General features: G+C 42.9%; 1 protein-coding gene across 1 annotated transcript in view; it reads left to right on the top strand.

Moving 5' to 3' along the window:
• The first annotated feature begins 452 nt into the window (after positions 1 to 452).
• The window catches only part of adgra2 (adhesion G protein-coupled receptor A2), an 86,054-nt gene continuing 70,619 nt past the window's right edge, over positions 453 to 15,887 (top strand). The window contains exon 1 of the mRNA XM_003226729.4: positions 453 to 741. Coding sequence (XP_003226777.2) covers positions 527 to 741 — 215 coding nt within the window. The 5' untranslated portion in view covers positions 453 to 526. The remainder of the gene's footprint in view (positions 742 to 15,887) is intronic.

Below are 15,887 nucleotides of genomic sequence, written 5' to 3'. Positions count from 1 at the left end.
CCACGTTTGGCACACAGACCCAACATGGCCAATTGTGCATACAGGCCTGCTTTGGGGGTGATTGTCCTGGGAATTTGGAAGTTGTAGTTCACATTTATCCAGACAGTACTGAACCCAGCCGACGACGGATCTGGACCAAGCTTAAGTGATATTTCCTCACATTCCAAAACAACTCAATGCCTTCTACGAATAACCCGGGCACCGCCGGGTCCCCACTATTATAAACTGTAAACAAGTACAAGGGGATGGGATAGTGCGAATAGTAGCTAAGCAAGAAGGGCAGAGGAAGCAGAGCAGGGGAAGAAGGGAAAGAGGGAAGGGAGGGGAAGGGAGAGAGAGAGGGCAGGGAGACAGGGCGGTGCTAGGACCGCGCGGGGCAGGAGATGGGCGTGGGGCGTCCTGGGCGTCCTCCTCCCGAGCCTCGCGCGGGCCATGCCGCGGGGCCAGCGACGGCGGGGCGGGCGGCGGGGAGCCTGCTGTCGGGGCGCGGCGAGGATGGGCTGAGCCCGGCTCTCCGCCGAGGAGGATGCGGCGCCCGGGGCTGCTCCTGGCTTGGCTGCTGCTGCTGCTCGCTCTGTGGGTCCCGCTGCGGAGCTGCCCGGTGCCGGTGCGGGGCTGCAAGTGCGCGGGCGGGGAGCGGGGCAAGGGCTCCTCGGCAGCCCGGAGGAGGGTCAGCTGCAGCGGGGGAGACGCCACCGACACGCCGCCCGCCAGCCTCCTTCCCAACGGCACCGTCGCCCTGTGAGTAGAGGGTATTACTGTATCTCTTACACTGTGTCAAACAGGCATGGGTAAGCTTGGGTTTTGGACTCCCACTCCCATCATTCCGAACAGCCCCAGGCCCTTTCCTTTTCCCACTCAGCCGCTTAAGCGGAAAAGGAAAGGGCCTGGGGCTGTTCGGAATGATGGGAGTGGGAGTCCAAAACCCAAGCTTACTCATTCCTGGTGTAGCTGCATCCTCAGAGACCAATATTACAATTAATCCTGCAGGTTTTGAAGCTGCAAGGCTTTTCAGTACTAATTGCAACATTCACACTTGCCTCAAACACACCAGAGTTCTTTCTTTCTCCCACCCTGGACATCATTCCACAGATATATAAACCCGACTTGCCTAGTTTCCAACAGACCTCACAACCCTGACATAGATGTGGACAAAACGTCAGGAGAGAATGCTTCTGGAACAGGACCATACAGGCCAGAAAACTCACAGCAACCCAGCGATTCCGTGAAAGCCTTCAACAACACACTCTTATTGTTAATACAGTAGAGTCTCACTTATCCAACATAAACGGGCCAGCAGAATGTTGGATAAGTGAATATGTTGGGTAATAAGGAGAGGTTAAGAAAAAGCCTATTAAACATCAAAATAGGTTATGATTTTACAAATTAAGCACCAAAACATCATGTTATACAACAAATTTGACAGAAAAAGTAGTTCATTACACATTCATGCTATGTAGTAATTACTGTATTTACGAATTTAGCACCAAAATATCACGATATATTGAAAACATTGACTACAAAAATGCGTTGGATAATCCAGAACGTTGGATAAGTGAGACTCTACTGTAATAATAATAATACTAATACAGTAGAGTCTCACTTATCCAAGCCTCGCTTATCCAAGCTTCTGAATTGTCCAAGCCATTTCTGTAGTCAATGTTTTCAATATATTGTGATATTTTGGTGCTAAATTCGTAAATACAGTAATTACAACATAACATTACTGCGTATTGAACTACTTTTTCTGTCAAATTTGTTGTATAACATGATGTTTTGGTGCTTAATTTGTAAAATCATAACCTAATTTGATGTTTAATAGGCTTTTCCTTAATCCCTCCTTATTATCCAAGATATTCGCTTATCCAAGCTTCTGCCAGCCCGTTTAGCTTGGATAAGTGAGACTCTACTGTACTACTACTACTACTACTAATAATAATAATACTGGGATCTGCACATTGAGTGCTGTGCCAAAAGATCTCAGCCAGCATTTGGAAACAATAGACATTAACAAAATTACTACCTGCCAACTGCAAAAGGCCACCCTACTGGGATCTGCACGCATCATCTGAAAATACATCACACAGTCCTAGACACTTAGGAAGTGTTCGACTTGTGATTTTGTTATACGAAATCCAGCATATCTATCTTGTTTGCTGTGTCATACAATAATAATGGTAATAATAATAATAATAATAATAGTAATAATAATAATAATAAACTTTCGGGGTGGCTTACACAGGGATGAGCCTGAACAACAACATAATATAGCATTACATATATAAAATTTAACAGCAATTTAAAACATTCCAACAATAAACAAAAACGACATAACAAGACAATTTAAAAGCCTGAGCATCAATTTTGCACACGGCAAAATCTATTGTTTTAGATGTCTGATGCATAGTGAATGTGGTTAGTGGTTTGAGTTTTTGTTTACTGATGTATTGTTTATTGTCACTGTTTTTTATCTAATATTATCTGTGAGCCGCCCTGAGTCCCCTTCAGGGGAGATGGAGGTGGGGTATAAACGAACTTATTATTATTATTATTATTATTATTATTATTATTACTAGGCGAGCGATGCGTCTACACTGCAGAACTTAAAGCAGCTTGGCACCACTTTAATGGCCATGGCTCAGTGCTGTGGAATCATGGGAGTTGTAGTTTGGCGGGGGACCATCACTCTTTGGCAGAAAAGGCTACAGGTCTTGCAAATTCCATAGCACTAAGCCGTGGCAGTTAAAGTGGTGTCAGACTCCACTAATTTTGTAGTGTAGATACACTCTGAAATATTTAAATTTAATTCCCATCCTCTGCTGTTTTCTCTCCGAGCATCCAGTACAGCCAGTATATGGTGGTCCTTGGTTGGCTATGTACACATAGATACTTGAAAATACTGGATTGATGTGAGTTTTCTGGGCTGTATGACCATGTTCCAGAAGCATTCTCTCCTGACGTTTCACCCACCATCCAGTTCAGCCAGTATATGGAGGTTCTTTGTTGGCTACATACACATAGATAGTTGAAAATACTCTGTTGCTGTGAGTTTTTTTGGGCTGTCTGGCCATATTCCAGAAGCATTCTCTCCTGACGTTTCGCCCACACCTAGGGCAGGCATCCTTAGAGGTTGTGAGGTTTGTTGGAAACTAGGCAAGTGGGGTTTATATATCTGTGGAATAATGTCGAGAGTGGGAGAAAGAACTCTTGTGTGTTTGAGGCAAGTGTGAATGTCGCAATTGTCCATCTTGATTAGCATTGAATGGCCTTGCAGCTTCAAAGCTTGGCTGCTGAATGTTTCAATAAAAAGCCAGTGAATACCATAAGAGGGAAAGAGCTAGTGAGGCTGCATTGGTCCACCTAGGCTGTGCTGAGATGCCACCCTTTATGGCTTGACAAAAATATATATATTTTTCCACAATGATGGCACATAATGAAAGTGGGAGGCTGTATATCCAAAGCATGCGGTTATTACTCCTCCCTTCCCCTGTCAGAAATCAGGCCGTCTCTTTTCATAAAAGTCTCGCCCTTGTGCCAATTTTCCTTTTAGTGGAGGAAGGGACCTTTCTGCCAGAGGGGTTCACCCTTGTGCCTCTTTGCAGCGGGGCCTTCAAGGAAATCTCTGCAGCTGAGTTTTGGCAGGAAGACGGGGAAACTCAGCTTGAGACGCAGAAAGTTAATACCTCACATTCAGGACCGTGGCTCATAAAGGGGAGCGGGGCACACATTCCTCGCTTTCTCCTTTACTAATGAGGATGGAAACATGCTTGTAGCATATAAGTCGAATAATCTAAAGATTGACAAAGAGAGTCTCTTTCCAAGACCAGAGGAGATGTGAAGTTAGTTTATAATCATCATCCCCAATGACGGATCCTTTTGGCTGGAAAGCAAGCTATAAAAGCAAAGCCATTTCCCTCCAACGTGTGTTTACTCTGGTATTCAAGTCCATTTCCGTTTCCCATTCTTTATTACTTTTATACACTGCAGAGGCCTCCCACAAGCCTGGTGCCTTCCAGATGCATTGACTGCAATCCTCTTCAATCCTAAAGAGTAAAAATCAGAAATCATAAGATCTACATGAGAGAGAGTTGGAGAAAAGTGGTAGAAAATGTTGTACGCTGTTAATGATTTCAAATTAAAAGATGTGCAAAACATTCAGAGCCATGTGTTGTCGAAGGTTTCGTGGCCAGAATCACTGAGTTGCTGTGAGTTTTTCAAGCTGTATGGCCATCTTCCAGAAGCATTCTCTCCTGATGTTTTGCCCACAACTATGGCAGGTTTTGAGGTCTGTTGGAAACTAAGCAAGTGGGGTTTATATATCTGTGAAATGATGTCCAGGGTGGGAGAAAGAACTCTTGTCTGCTTGAGGCAGGTGTGAATGTTGCAATTTATCACCTTGATAGCATTGAATGGCCTTGCAGATTCAAAGTCTGGCTGCTTCCTGCCTGGTAGAATCCTTTGTTGGGAGGTGTTAGCTGACCCTGATTGTTTCATGTCTGGCATTCCCATGTTTTTTTAGTGTTGTTCTTAATTTGCTGTCCTGACTTTAGAGGTTTTTTTTCTACTGTTAGCCAGATTTTGTTCATTTTCATGGCTTCCTCCTTTCTGTTTCTACACAAAGAAGCCTTTATTGGCACGTGTTAGCTGGCCCTGATTTTTTCCTTACTAAAAAAAACACTGGAATTCCAGACAAGAAACAATGCAAGTTCCACGAAGCCACCCTGAATAAAACTGAACTTTTAAAAAATCAAAAATATTATGACTGGTCACATAGACATATTGTATAGTTTCTGCCACCTAGCCTTCTAGAGAATTCGACACATGCAACTATCAGGCCCTGATTGTTTGCAGTCTGAAATTCCCCTGTTTTCTGAGTGTTGTTCTTTATTTACTGTCCTAACTTCAGAATTTTAAAATACTAGTAGCCAGATTTTGTTCATTTTCATAGTTTCCTCCTTTTTATTGAAATGGTCCACATGCTTGTGGATTTCAATGACTTCTCTGTGTAGTCTGACATGGTGGTTGTTAGAATAGTCCAGCATTTTTGTTTTCTTGGATAATATGATGTGTCCAGGTTGGTTCATCAAATGCTCTGCTATCATTATTGATTCTATTGACTGTGCGCAAGATCAGGTTCTTCCAGCAGGAAGGAAGCATGTATACTCATCACTTTAAGTCTTGAAATATACGAAGATTCAAAGTGGCTCACAACTAAAAGCATTCAAATACAACTTAAAATATACAAATATTAAAACAACATTACATAACATTAATATTGTTTCCATTAATATTTAAACAATCCAGGTTAAAACCGTAAAAGCATATAAAACCACATCACAAAATCTCAGTTGCCCTTGATGGTCTTAAACACCTTCACCTTTAAATGCCTGCCTGAATAAAAAGGTTGTAGCCTGCCACCGGAAAGACAGCAGGGAGGGGGCCATTCTGGCTTCCTTGGGCAGAGAGTTCCAGAGTTGAGTTGGGTGCCACATCTATAATGATTAACAGTCAAGAGGCAGCCAGGCTTTGAAGCTGCAAGGCTATTCAATGCTAATCAAGGTGGCCAGTTGCAACTCTTGCCTCAAACAGACAAGACATCTTTCTCCCACCCTGGACATTCCAGATATAGAAACCCATTTGCCTAGTTTTCATAGACCTCACAACCTCTGAGGATGCCAGCCATAGATGTGGGCGAAGCATCAGGAGAGAATGCTTCTGGAACATGGCCATTTAGCCCAGAAAACACACAGCAACTCAGTGATTAACATCACTTTTAAATGTTGGCATTACACCGCAAAGGGACTGACAATCGTTTTCATTGCAATTGCAATGTAACATTATAATCATATACCTTGCCATTGTGATGTAACATAAAGTATCTTTGTTATTGCAGGAAGAATTTAAATAACTCATTATTTGTAGCTAGTTAGTAAGATCAGGTTCTTCTTGAGTGCCCTACATCCAAATGGAAACATGTAGCCAAACAACATCACAAATGAAAACATGTGGCCAAACAACATCAGCGTTTGGTCAAGATGGCAAAACATATTAATAAGGAAGAACAGACAAACTTGGAAAGGTTGTAGAAGTTTGTCCTGGCCTGAGCCAACTTGGAAGAGCAAGATGCTGATTTTTCCTTGTTTGACGGAGTGCACTTTGGACACAGTTTGCAGCAACAGAAGTAATTTGGAGACAGAGGGGGAAAGTGGGTGGACAAGAGAGAAACTGGGACCTTGTGAAGGTTCCTGAAAATGTGTAATGGCAGAGGATGAATTGGAGCAGTCCTTGCCAAATCAGAAGACAATGCATGTTAGTGCTCAAAACCCTTCTGGCTTACAAATGGACTTTGCTGGCACATAGCTCTTGGTTTTGTCCTTTGGGCAGCCTGCGATGCCTGTCTTTCAAGATGCTGTGAGGTGGCAGGACCTATCTGGGCATGTACTAACAAGGTTTTAATTCTCTCCTTCGCTGGCCGACCCCTGTGCTAATAGCTTAATGGAAAAAGTACTGTATTCCTAACAAGAGACAGATAGCTCTATAAGGTCATAGCCAGCCGGGCTGTCTCTCACGCAGGAGCCCAAACCTCTTCCAGATGTGGAATTTGTGAGTGAGGCCTCATTTATGCGCCCAGCGTGATTGCTCTGAAATTGCATATTGTCTGGGAGGGGCGAGAGGTGCTGAGAGTGTGGGGAAGAGAAGAGAAGAGGAGATAAAGTTTCAGCTTAATGTCAATTTCTAGGTCTATTAGAACTCTCTACTGAGGTCCTTTTTCTTCTGTGCCTTTATCTCAGTGGATCCATTCTTAAGGAGGTTCCAAATGTCCAAACTACACTACAGGTCTGCTTAAAGATTTTTGTCCCATCTCTCTTTATAAGAGAGATTTGTGGAAGAAAATTATTGCAGTGTGGGATTTTAAAACAGTGTGTCCGAACAACTGATGCTTCTTGGATTTCTAATGTTCCAAACCCTACAACTGTTTGGATTGGATAGAGAGGTTTCCGATTAATCCTCTGTCATTCTATTTTTTCAGCATCTTTTAAAATGTCTCAGTTTTTCTCTCTCATCCTTCCCCTTTGTCCATTGTTTACTTCAATTACTGCAAATCAAGTTCACAATGTAAAACTGATTTGGACTCTAGTTAGGGAGGAGAGGGGAAGAAGGGAAGAAATTTGTTTTTCCTAGCAAGCTCAGGCAAAAGCAAACTCCAGTAGCCTCTTCCAAGCTATTTACTAACCTAAGCAATGATTCCTGTTTTATTTTGAAATTTTTGAAATGGGTACACTTACTGACATGTGTCTATGGTTACTTAACCAACATTTAGAGTAGTTTCAATCCCCACAGTCAACGTGAGTGGACTATATTTGGAAGAGTGCTGCATTGAAATCCGCCTTACTCTCCAGGGAAACAAATCTGAATTTCATAATATCCGTTTCATAATATCCGTTCCTGATATGTAAATTTCCTTTAAAAACTACCAAGTATGCTTGCTGAAATTTAGGCGAGTGATTATACGTATTATTGCACATGAAGTTTTACGTAACTATTTGTATATTATGTCTTTTATAGGCAATTTTAAATGGTAATTTTTGGACTTCTCTTTGGTATCCCCTTCGAGACCTCGCTTCCACCCAAATATTCTATTTCCACTCCCTCTTCCACATCTCTCTCCCTTTCTCTCTCAAATTCTCCTCCACTTTTCTATTGATTTTTCCTCTCCTTATTTACCTTTCCCTTCTTGTGAAGTGCTCTCACACTGGGTTGCTGTGAGTTTTCCAGGCTGTATGGCCATGTTCCAGAAGCATTCTCTCCTGACGTTTTGCCCACATCTATGGCAGGCATCCTCAGAGGTTGTGAGGTCTGTTGGAAACTAGGCAAGTGAGGTTTATATATCTGTGGAATAATGCCCAGGGTGGGAGAAAGGACTCTTGTCTGCTTGAGGCAAGTGTGAATGCTACTATTTATCACCTTGATTAGCATTGAATAGCCTTGCAGCTTCAAAGTCTGGGTACTTACTGCCTGGGGGACTCCTTTGTTGGGAGGTGTTAGCTGACCCTGGTTGTTTCCTTACTAAAAAAAAAAAAGGTGTGGGGGGGGGGGGAATTCCAGACAGGAAACAATACAAGTTTGATGAAGTCACCCTGAAAGAAACTGGGCTTTCAAAAATCTAAAATATTTTAACTGGTCAGATAGACTATGTATAGAAACATATTGTATTGTTTCAGCCATCTAGCCTTCTAGAGGTTCAATGCATGCCACTTCTTTTGGGTCTGACTAGAGTTTGGGATCTAGTTTGATTTGCAAATGGATTGGCACAGCCCAGCAACAGTTAACCAAATTTCCTGCCTCTTTTCAAAGCTTGGCAGCGTAAAGCATACTGTATGACCACCCTTGTGTCATTCACAAATACTAACTGGGCGATCCCTCTGCACTTTAAAAGCACTGAACAAATTGGGCATTCCATCCAAAGCATGTTGGGTCAGAGGGAGAACTGCATGGGAAAACATAGCAGGGTTTTGGTTCACATCTTTGCATCTTTAGAGCAAAGAAAGTCTACTTTTTAGACCTTGCTGGCCTGGGGAATTTTTGGAGTCAGAGCCCAAAAAATAACTTTCCAAAATCTTGGTAGGACACTCCCCTCCACACACTCTTCATGCACTGAAAATGGCCTGTCTCTCATTAGCTTTGTATGCATGTGCTTTGAATTACTGCAGTCTTAACAACAAGCAAGAGCAGAGCTAGGAAAGCGAAGGAAGCATGAGACCCTTTTCTTTCAACTCCCTCTTTTGCTATCCAAAGGTGGTCAAGGAGAGGGCTGCTTTTTTGCCATTTCCTTCCCCCCATCTTTTGCGGCACACCTCCATCCTCCTGGCGGCTCTCTGACTGAATTTCCCTATATCCTTTTTAGGTCTGGCTCAGAGGAAGTTTATTGTTTTAGCGGCCCGTTTCTGGAGCTATTATTTATCCAAGTGGATTCCAGTGTGCTTGAGAAAATAACCTTGTGTTTTCCTTTCAGATTCTCATTTGAGGATTAGACAGGGAGGGGTGTGTGTGTATGTGTGCATTGCCAGCAAATAAGCCAGACTTTTCAGTCCCTTAGTGGCCAGTGTGTGCGCAGCTCTCGGATGGTGTGGCCACAAGAGATTTGTGCCCGGCAATTAAATGGCATTAGCCTCAAACTGCAAGAAACTCAAAGTGACTGTTAAGGCTGCTTTGGAGAGGGTTGGCTCAGAGTGGGACGTGGCACTAGATCAAGGCTGGGCTTTTAAGGAAATCCCATTTTCTAACCAAAGGATCGTATTGGCCCTTGCTTTGTCCAAGGGGAAGCCCTGCACGACAGTACATGTTTGCCTAGTGGCCTACTTTGCTGGTTATTCAGTTTGACCGCAGTTCTTTCCTTCCTAATCCACACATTGTTTGCTGGGATCTCTCCATCCTTCACTCAATTAGGCAATGACTTTATTATTTGGCTTTGCACTCCCCAGAGGTAGGCCAGCACAGATCGTGGGATGTTGCTTCCACTCCTGCTGCCAAATTGTGGTGCGGTCTCTTTCCCTCACTAACGACAAAACATTCAGGTGGAGAAATGTGTGGGGCATTGCCATTTATTTCCATATTTGATTTAAATAAACAGTTTCTCTTAAAATAGTAATTGTATTAATATGGGGTTAAAATATGGACATGGTGTAAAGCAGTCAAAACAATGAAAAACACACCACTTAAGAAAATCTATACACATAATAAATGTGAAAATCTGTATGTTGTCCGTAGTCGCCTCCAGGTCATGTGGCCAGCATGAGTGCTGTTACCTTCCCGCCAAAGCGGTACCTATTGATCTACTCATATTTGCATGTTTTTAAACTGCTAGGTTGGCAGAAGCTGAGGCTAACAACAGGAGCTCACTCCATCCTGCAGATTCAACCCACCAACTTTCTGGTCAGCAAGTTCTGCAGCTTAGCAGCTGGATCTACACTGCCTTTTATTATTTATTTATTTATTTATTTACAGCATTTATATTCCGCCCTTCTCACCCCGAAGGGGACTCAGGGCGGATCACATTACACATATAGGCGAACATTCAATGCCTTTTAACATAGAACAAAGACAAACAAACATAGGCTCCGAGTGGGCCTCGAACTCATGACCTCCTGGTCAGAGTGATTCATTGCAGTTAATTGCAGCTGGCTTGCTCTCCCGCCTGCACCACAGCCCGGGCCCAGATCTCAGGATCTGATCCCAGATTATTTGCTTTGAACTGGATTATATGAGTCTGCATGCCCCTCACTTCTTACTTGCAGTGCCATTGGTTGCCTACTGTGAGAACAGGATGCTGTACAAGTTCTGCATCCTATTTTTAATTCAGCAGCCATTCTGGTGGCTTTCAGAAGGGCAGAAGCAGAGTCTGAAGATGATGACCCTGCCTCTACTCAGTCGATCTTCAGAGCATGCGGGTACTTTTCCATTTGTTTTTAACCCCCACCCCTCCTTAATGCTAGTGATTGTTTCTACATTTTGAACTCAAAATTCCATAAATTATGTTTATGCTTAATAATCCTTTTTGTCTGTGGCCAGTTGAGACAGCCAATTGGGTTTCAAGTGAAAGAGGACCTTCTTTCGTGTGAAGAACCTTGGTGGATTATTTTGAGTGGAAGACTTTGCCAAACAGTGCATCCCGCATTCTGGCATCAATTATGTGCTGGCTGAGGATGGGGGAATTGTGTTTTCCCAGCAATGCTATTTTGTGGTTTAAATGCTATGAAAATGCAGTTTGTGGAAGGGTTATAGCTCAGCACAGAATGCATGCTTTGTTTAGAAAAGATCCCAAGTCTAGAAAACATTCCTGGCATCTTACGATGAATCTTGTCTAAACCAGTATAGATCTAGGATAGCGAATGAATGGCTCTCCAGAAGTTGTTGTACTTCATTTCCCATCATCTCTCACCACTGGTTTAAGATGCTTAGGCCTGATAGAAGTTGCAGTGAAATTATTCTTGTGGAAGACCATGTTCCCAAAGCCCCTGATGTAGATCTTAGTGGACGAGTTTGCTTAATTGCCAGTTCATTGGTCCATTTCTGAGCATTCAAATTCATGGATTAACTATGTACAAATTGCAGGATCCATGCTTCTCCTTTCTTCTTCTCTCCATGATATGTATTGCATTTAGTGCAGAGAGCTTGGCTTACTTAAGAGAAACTCCCCAGTTTAAACTAGCAATGGCAATGAAAGTGCTGTCAAACCTATTTCCAAATTGGCTCAGGCAAAAGCAAGCTGTTTGTGCTCTCTTCTTCATTGTTTGTCATTTTGAATCACACATTGATGTTGCTTGATCACATATGTTCTGGTTTTGACATGTAAGATGTTGGAGGGGATGCTGCTGGGGACTTTGTAGAACAGCCTACTCTCTTTCATAAAATGCTCACGATATTTTGCTCTATTATCCCCATCCTTCACTATGTAGGCACTCAAATGAGTCTGAACTAATGTCCAATTATTGAAAACCTGATTTACTCGCAGGCTTTCTAAGGCAGGCATGCCAACGAGACCAAGATTAGCTTCTTCCAAGACCTCCTTTCAACCTCTTTCTCTTCACAATATCAGTCCAGTTCTAAGCCAAACCCAGAGTGCACAAGTCCTGTGTAAATAAACAGAACAAGAAGCGGGTCAATAACAGGAAACTGGCTGGTCAGCACAGGCAGGAGACCAGTTTAGTCAATGCTCCATCGCCAAACAGGCTGTGCCTATTCACAACCTGGGTCTGTCATATAATCCTGTACGCTCAATCACAAACCTCTGGAAATGGCTAGTTCTGAGGAAAAGCTTCTTTGGGACAAATAAGGAAAGCTCTGCTTGCATTTACGTTCTGATTTTTATAGCCTGATATGGATACCTCCAGAATGTGTTTCTTGGGTTAGACTGAGCGATGAGGGAGAGACAAATGAGAAATGTCTTACATCTATAAATATTTATGGGTATGCAAAATTGATGTGAATGTATCTGAGTGTAAAGACACCTGGAAGATTGGAGTTTTGAAATTGCTGCTCTAGATCCTACATTCAAGTCAACAAGCATGTAGACAATTTCAACAGAAAGGAGGAAACCATGAAAATGAACAAAATCTGGCTACCAGTATTTAAAAAAACTCTAAAATCAGGATAGTAAATAGAGAACAACACTAAAAAAAACCAGGAATTCCAGACATGAATCAATCAGGGCCAGCTAACATATCCTAGAGGAGCCCTCAGTAGTGCAATGGATTAAACCCTTGTACTGGCAGGACTGGCAGTTTGAGTAGGGTGAGCTCCCATCTGTCAGCTCTAGCACCCCATGTGTGGTTATGAAAGAAGGATGGTAAACATCAGGATGATAAAACATCAAACATCCGGGCGTTCCCCGGGCAACGTCATTGCAGACGGCCAATGCTCTCACACCAGAAGCAACTTGCAGTTTCTCAAGTCACTCCTGATACACAAAAAACACCTCCTAACAAAGGATTCCCCCAGATAGGACGCAACTAGGTTTTGAAACTGCAAGGGAATTCAATGCTAATCAAGCCATTTGCAACATTCACACTTGCCTCCAGCAGAGAAGAGTTCTTTCTCCCACCCTGGACCTTCCACAGATCTATAAATCCTACTTGCCTAGTTTCCAACAGACTTCACAGCTTCTGAGGATGCCTGTTATAGATGTGGGTGAAACGTCAGGAAAGAATACTTCTGGAACATGGCCATACAGCTCGGAAAAGTCACAACAACCCAAATTTGCATTGACCACAGATTCATACTGGAGGGCACACACATTTTTAGAGAGCACATTTTCACCAAGTCCGTGAATAATCAAATCTATAAACGTCAGGACCATGAATGTGGAGGGATGACTGTAATGTGTTTCAGCTAACATTCTTTTTTCAATGGTGATAGCAAAGTGAGCCCACTCCAAAACTAGCGTGATAAAGATACTTCAATGGCACGGTGTTTCTTTTTTTACTTTCTAAAGTAATTTAAAGAGGATCTAGAGAAGTGTTTTGTCCCAATTTTATGCCTTTCCCTCAATAAAAAAGGAACACATAACACCATAAAAGTGCCACGGATGTACCATGCAATGGCAGCAAATTACTTTCGAAACAGCTGCACTGAGTAATAGAAACAAATCATTTTTGTTAGCATTCTGAGCTCTGATTGTTTGAAGCCATGAGAGTGGGCAAGAATAGTTTTCTCTCCCTCCTATTGAATTGCTTTCATCCATTGGGTCCTGGTCTTGTCTGGCCTGCGAGATAAGAGGATGGGCGGAGGGACAGGCAGAACATCCAGGAAGGAAATTCAGGCTGCACCCCCCCCCCCCTCGTTTGCTTGGACCGTATTCAAACCCCAGGCAGGATTTTGCTCATTTGATTTTTAGCAACCCTGACCCAGCTCCTTTGAGCCCCTCCTTGCGCCTTCAAATGTAATTGCCTTTGATGGGTCTGAGTCTCATTTGAAAGTGAGACTAAGGCCCCCATAATTGTTTAGGCGCCTTGGGAAAAAAAAGATTTTTCCCATTCCTGCCGTAATCTTTTGGGTACATACTTTTTTCATTAGCATAGTTTCCCTTTTAAACAAATGAGCCAAAATTCTGCTGCATGTGTGTTTTTTCTCATGCAAGATCAGCCTCATACTAACAGATGCTGGAAATAGATAGACCTCAGGGTTTGGTTTCTTCCTATGACTCCCAGCTCTTTCTCGCTTGAGCCCATGCAGGGCATCCAGACGTTTCCCTCTTCTTGCACATAACCCTGCTTAGCTGTCTTTCTAGTCCTCCTGGTCTCTCTGGCCTCATTGTTTGGACAATGTTGTTTGTTGCCAAAGTAAATTGGAGAATGCGAGCCAATTGCAAGAATGTTGTAATCTCAGTGAAGGACAGCTGATGCCAGAATCATGGAGTCTTAGGTCCCTTCTACATTACCATATAATGCAGTTTAAAGCAAATAATATGGATTTTATATGGCAGTGTAGAAGGGACCTCAAGGGCCATCTAGTCTAACCCCCACCACATAAGAATTCACAATTAAGGATGTATCTGCTCAGTAGAACAAATGCAGTTTGATACCACTTTTATGGCCAAGGCCCAGGGCATTGGAGTCACAGGAGCTGCATTTTTACAAGGTCTTTGGTCTTCTGCCAACCTAGCAGTTCAAAAACATGTAAATGTGAGTATATCAATAGGTATAGAGTATATCCCACTCTAGTGGGAAGGTAACAGCACTCCATGCAGTCATGCCAGCCACATGATCTTGGAGGTGTCTATGAACAACGCAGACTCTTCGGCTTAGAAATGGAGATGAGCACCAACCCCTAGAGTCAGACACGGCTGGACTTAATGTCAGGGGAAAACCTTTACCTTTAACTGGTCTTCTCTGCCACATGTCAATTTCCCATAGATAGGAGTATAATCAGCCCTCCATATTCATGGATTATGCATTCATGGATTCATCTGCAACCATGGCTTGAAAATATTAGAAATGCCAACATCCAAAAGCCATTTATGCTGTATAAGGGACACCATTTTACTATGCCATTGTATATAATGGGAGTTGGGTATTCATGGATTTTTATGTCCATACGAGATCCTGGAACGAAACTTCAAAATATACCAGAGGCTCACTGTAATCTATTGGAAGGCCATATGTCCATAGAGACTGGAGGTTATAGCATATAGATGAGTCTGACCATTGTAATCCAACCTCTTGTGTCTATTACACCACCCATCTTATTGTATGAAGTTAGGCTGAAAGCTGCTCTAAAGATTTCCTTTCACAAAGGGAGAGTCCAGCGTTTTGTGCCTCAGGCCCCTTCTACACTGCCATATAATCCAAATTATCAAAGCAGATAATCAACATTATTGTGATGACTCATGGGCCTTGTAGTCCTGCTCATGACATTGTGATGCCTGATGAAGAAGAAAACTTGGGTTTTTTACCTTCCCAGTCAGAACTGGAATCTTCTCAGCAAGATCTTTCCCAGGCAGATCTGGGAACCTTGCACCTGCAAGAAAGCTGTGTCCCAGAAGTATGTCAAACAAACCCTGAGCCTACATCTCCTGTGTTCTCTCGCCATGAATTTTGTAAACAACAGAGAGGTTTGGAAGCAGCCTCGCGCAGGAGTGCTAGAATAACAGCTAAGAATTTAGCCAATTAAGCCTGCTTTTCGTGAGAATCTTTAAGGAGTCAAACATCTGGCCTCAGAGTTTAGCTTTCGTTTCTGGTTCCCAGAGAACTGCTTCGGCGGGAAAGTTAGACTCTATATAGGTGTTTTACCCGCGAAGTAACTTTGCGGAGTCAATTCGTCAGCCTCCGGAGCGAGTTGTGTCTGGACAGCGCGCTCCGTTTCAAGCCTCGTTCCTGCTCAAGCCTTGTCCTGGTTTCCAGCCTTCGCTCCTGTTTCCCAGCCTTTGTTTACCTACGGACCTTGCCTTGTTTCCCAGGACTAAACCTTGCCTTGTTTCACGGATTTTACCAAGTTATTCCACGGACCTTGTTCTTGTTCCTCGTTACCTTGTTCCACGATTCAAGCCTTGTTTCAAGTATCAAGTTATTTCCTAGCCTTGCTCAAGTTCATGGACTAAAGGACCTTGCCATCTCCCCTCACTTTGCCTGGCAAAGTGAGTGTTTCGGTTATTGGATTACAACTTTGGACCTTAATATTTCATATTGGACATTGTTTCTTTGGACTAATTCTGACCTTTCCTGAAAGGTCTAATTCTGGACTATTTTCTACACTTGTTTTTATTAACTTTATATATTCCTTCAATAAAGATATTAGATAGATTCTGGCCTCTGTGTATGGTTATTGGTGCCTTGCAGCCTGGGTCCTGACAGTTTGACTCCGCCTCCCTAAGCACCAATTAACCTCGGCCA

This window comes from Anolis carolinensis, unplaced genomic scaffold (genome assembly GCF_035594765.1).
Source record: "Anolis carolinensis isolate JA03-04 unplaced genomic scaffold, rAnoCar3.1.pri scaffold_8, whole genome shotgun sequence".
Taxonomy (NCBI): domain Eukaryota; kingdom Metazoa; phylum Chordata; class Lepidosauria; order Squamata; family Dactyloidae; genus Anolis; species Anolis carolinensis.
Note: the sequence above shows the minus strand (reverse complement) of the source record. Positions and strands in the feature narration are given on the sequence as shown.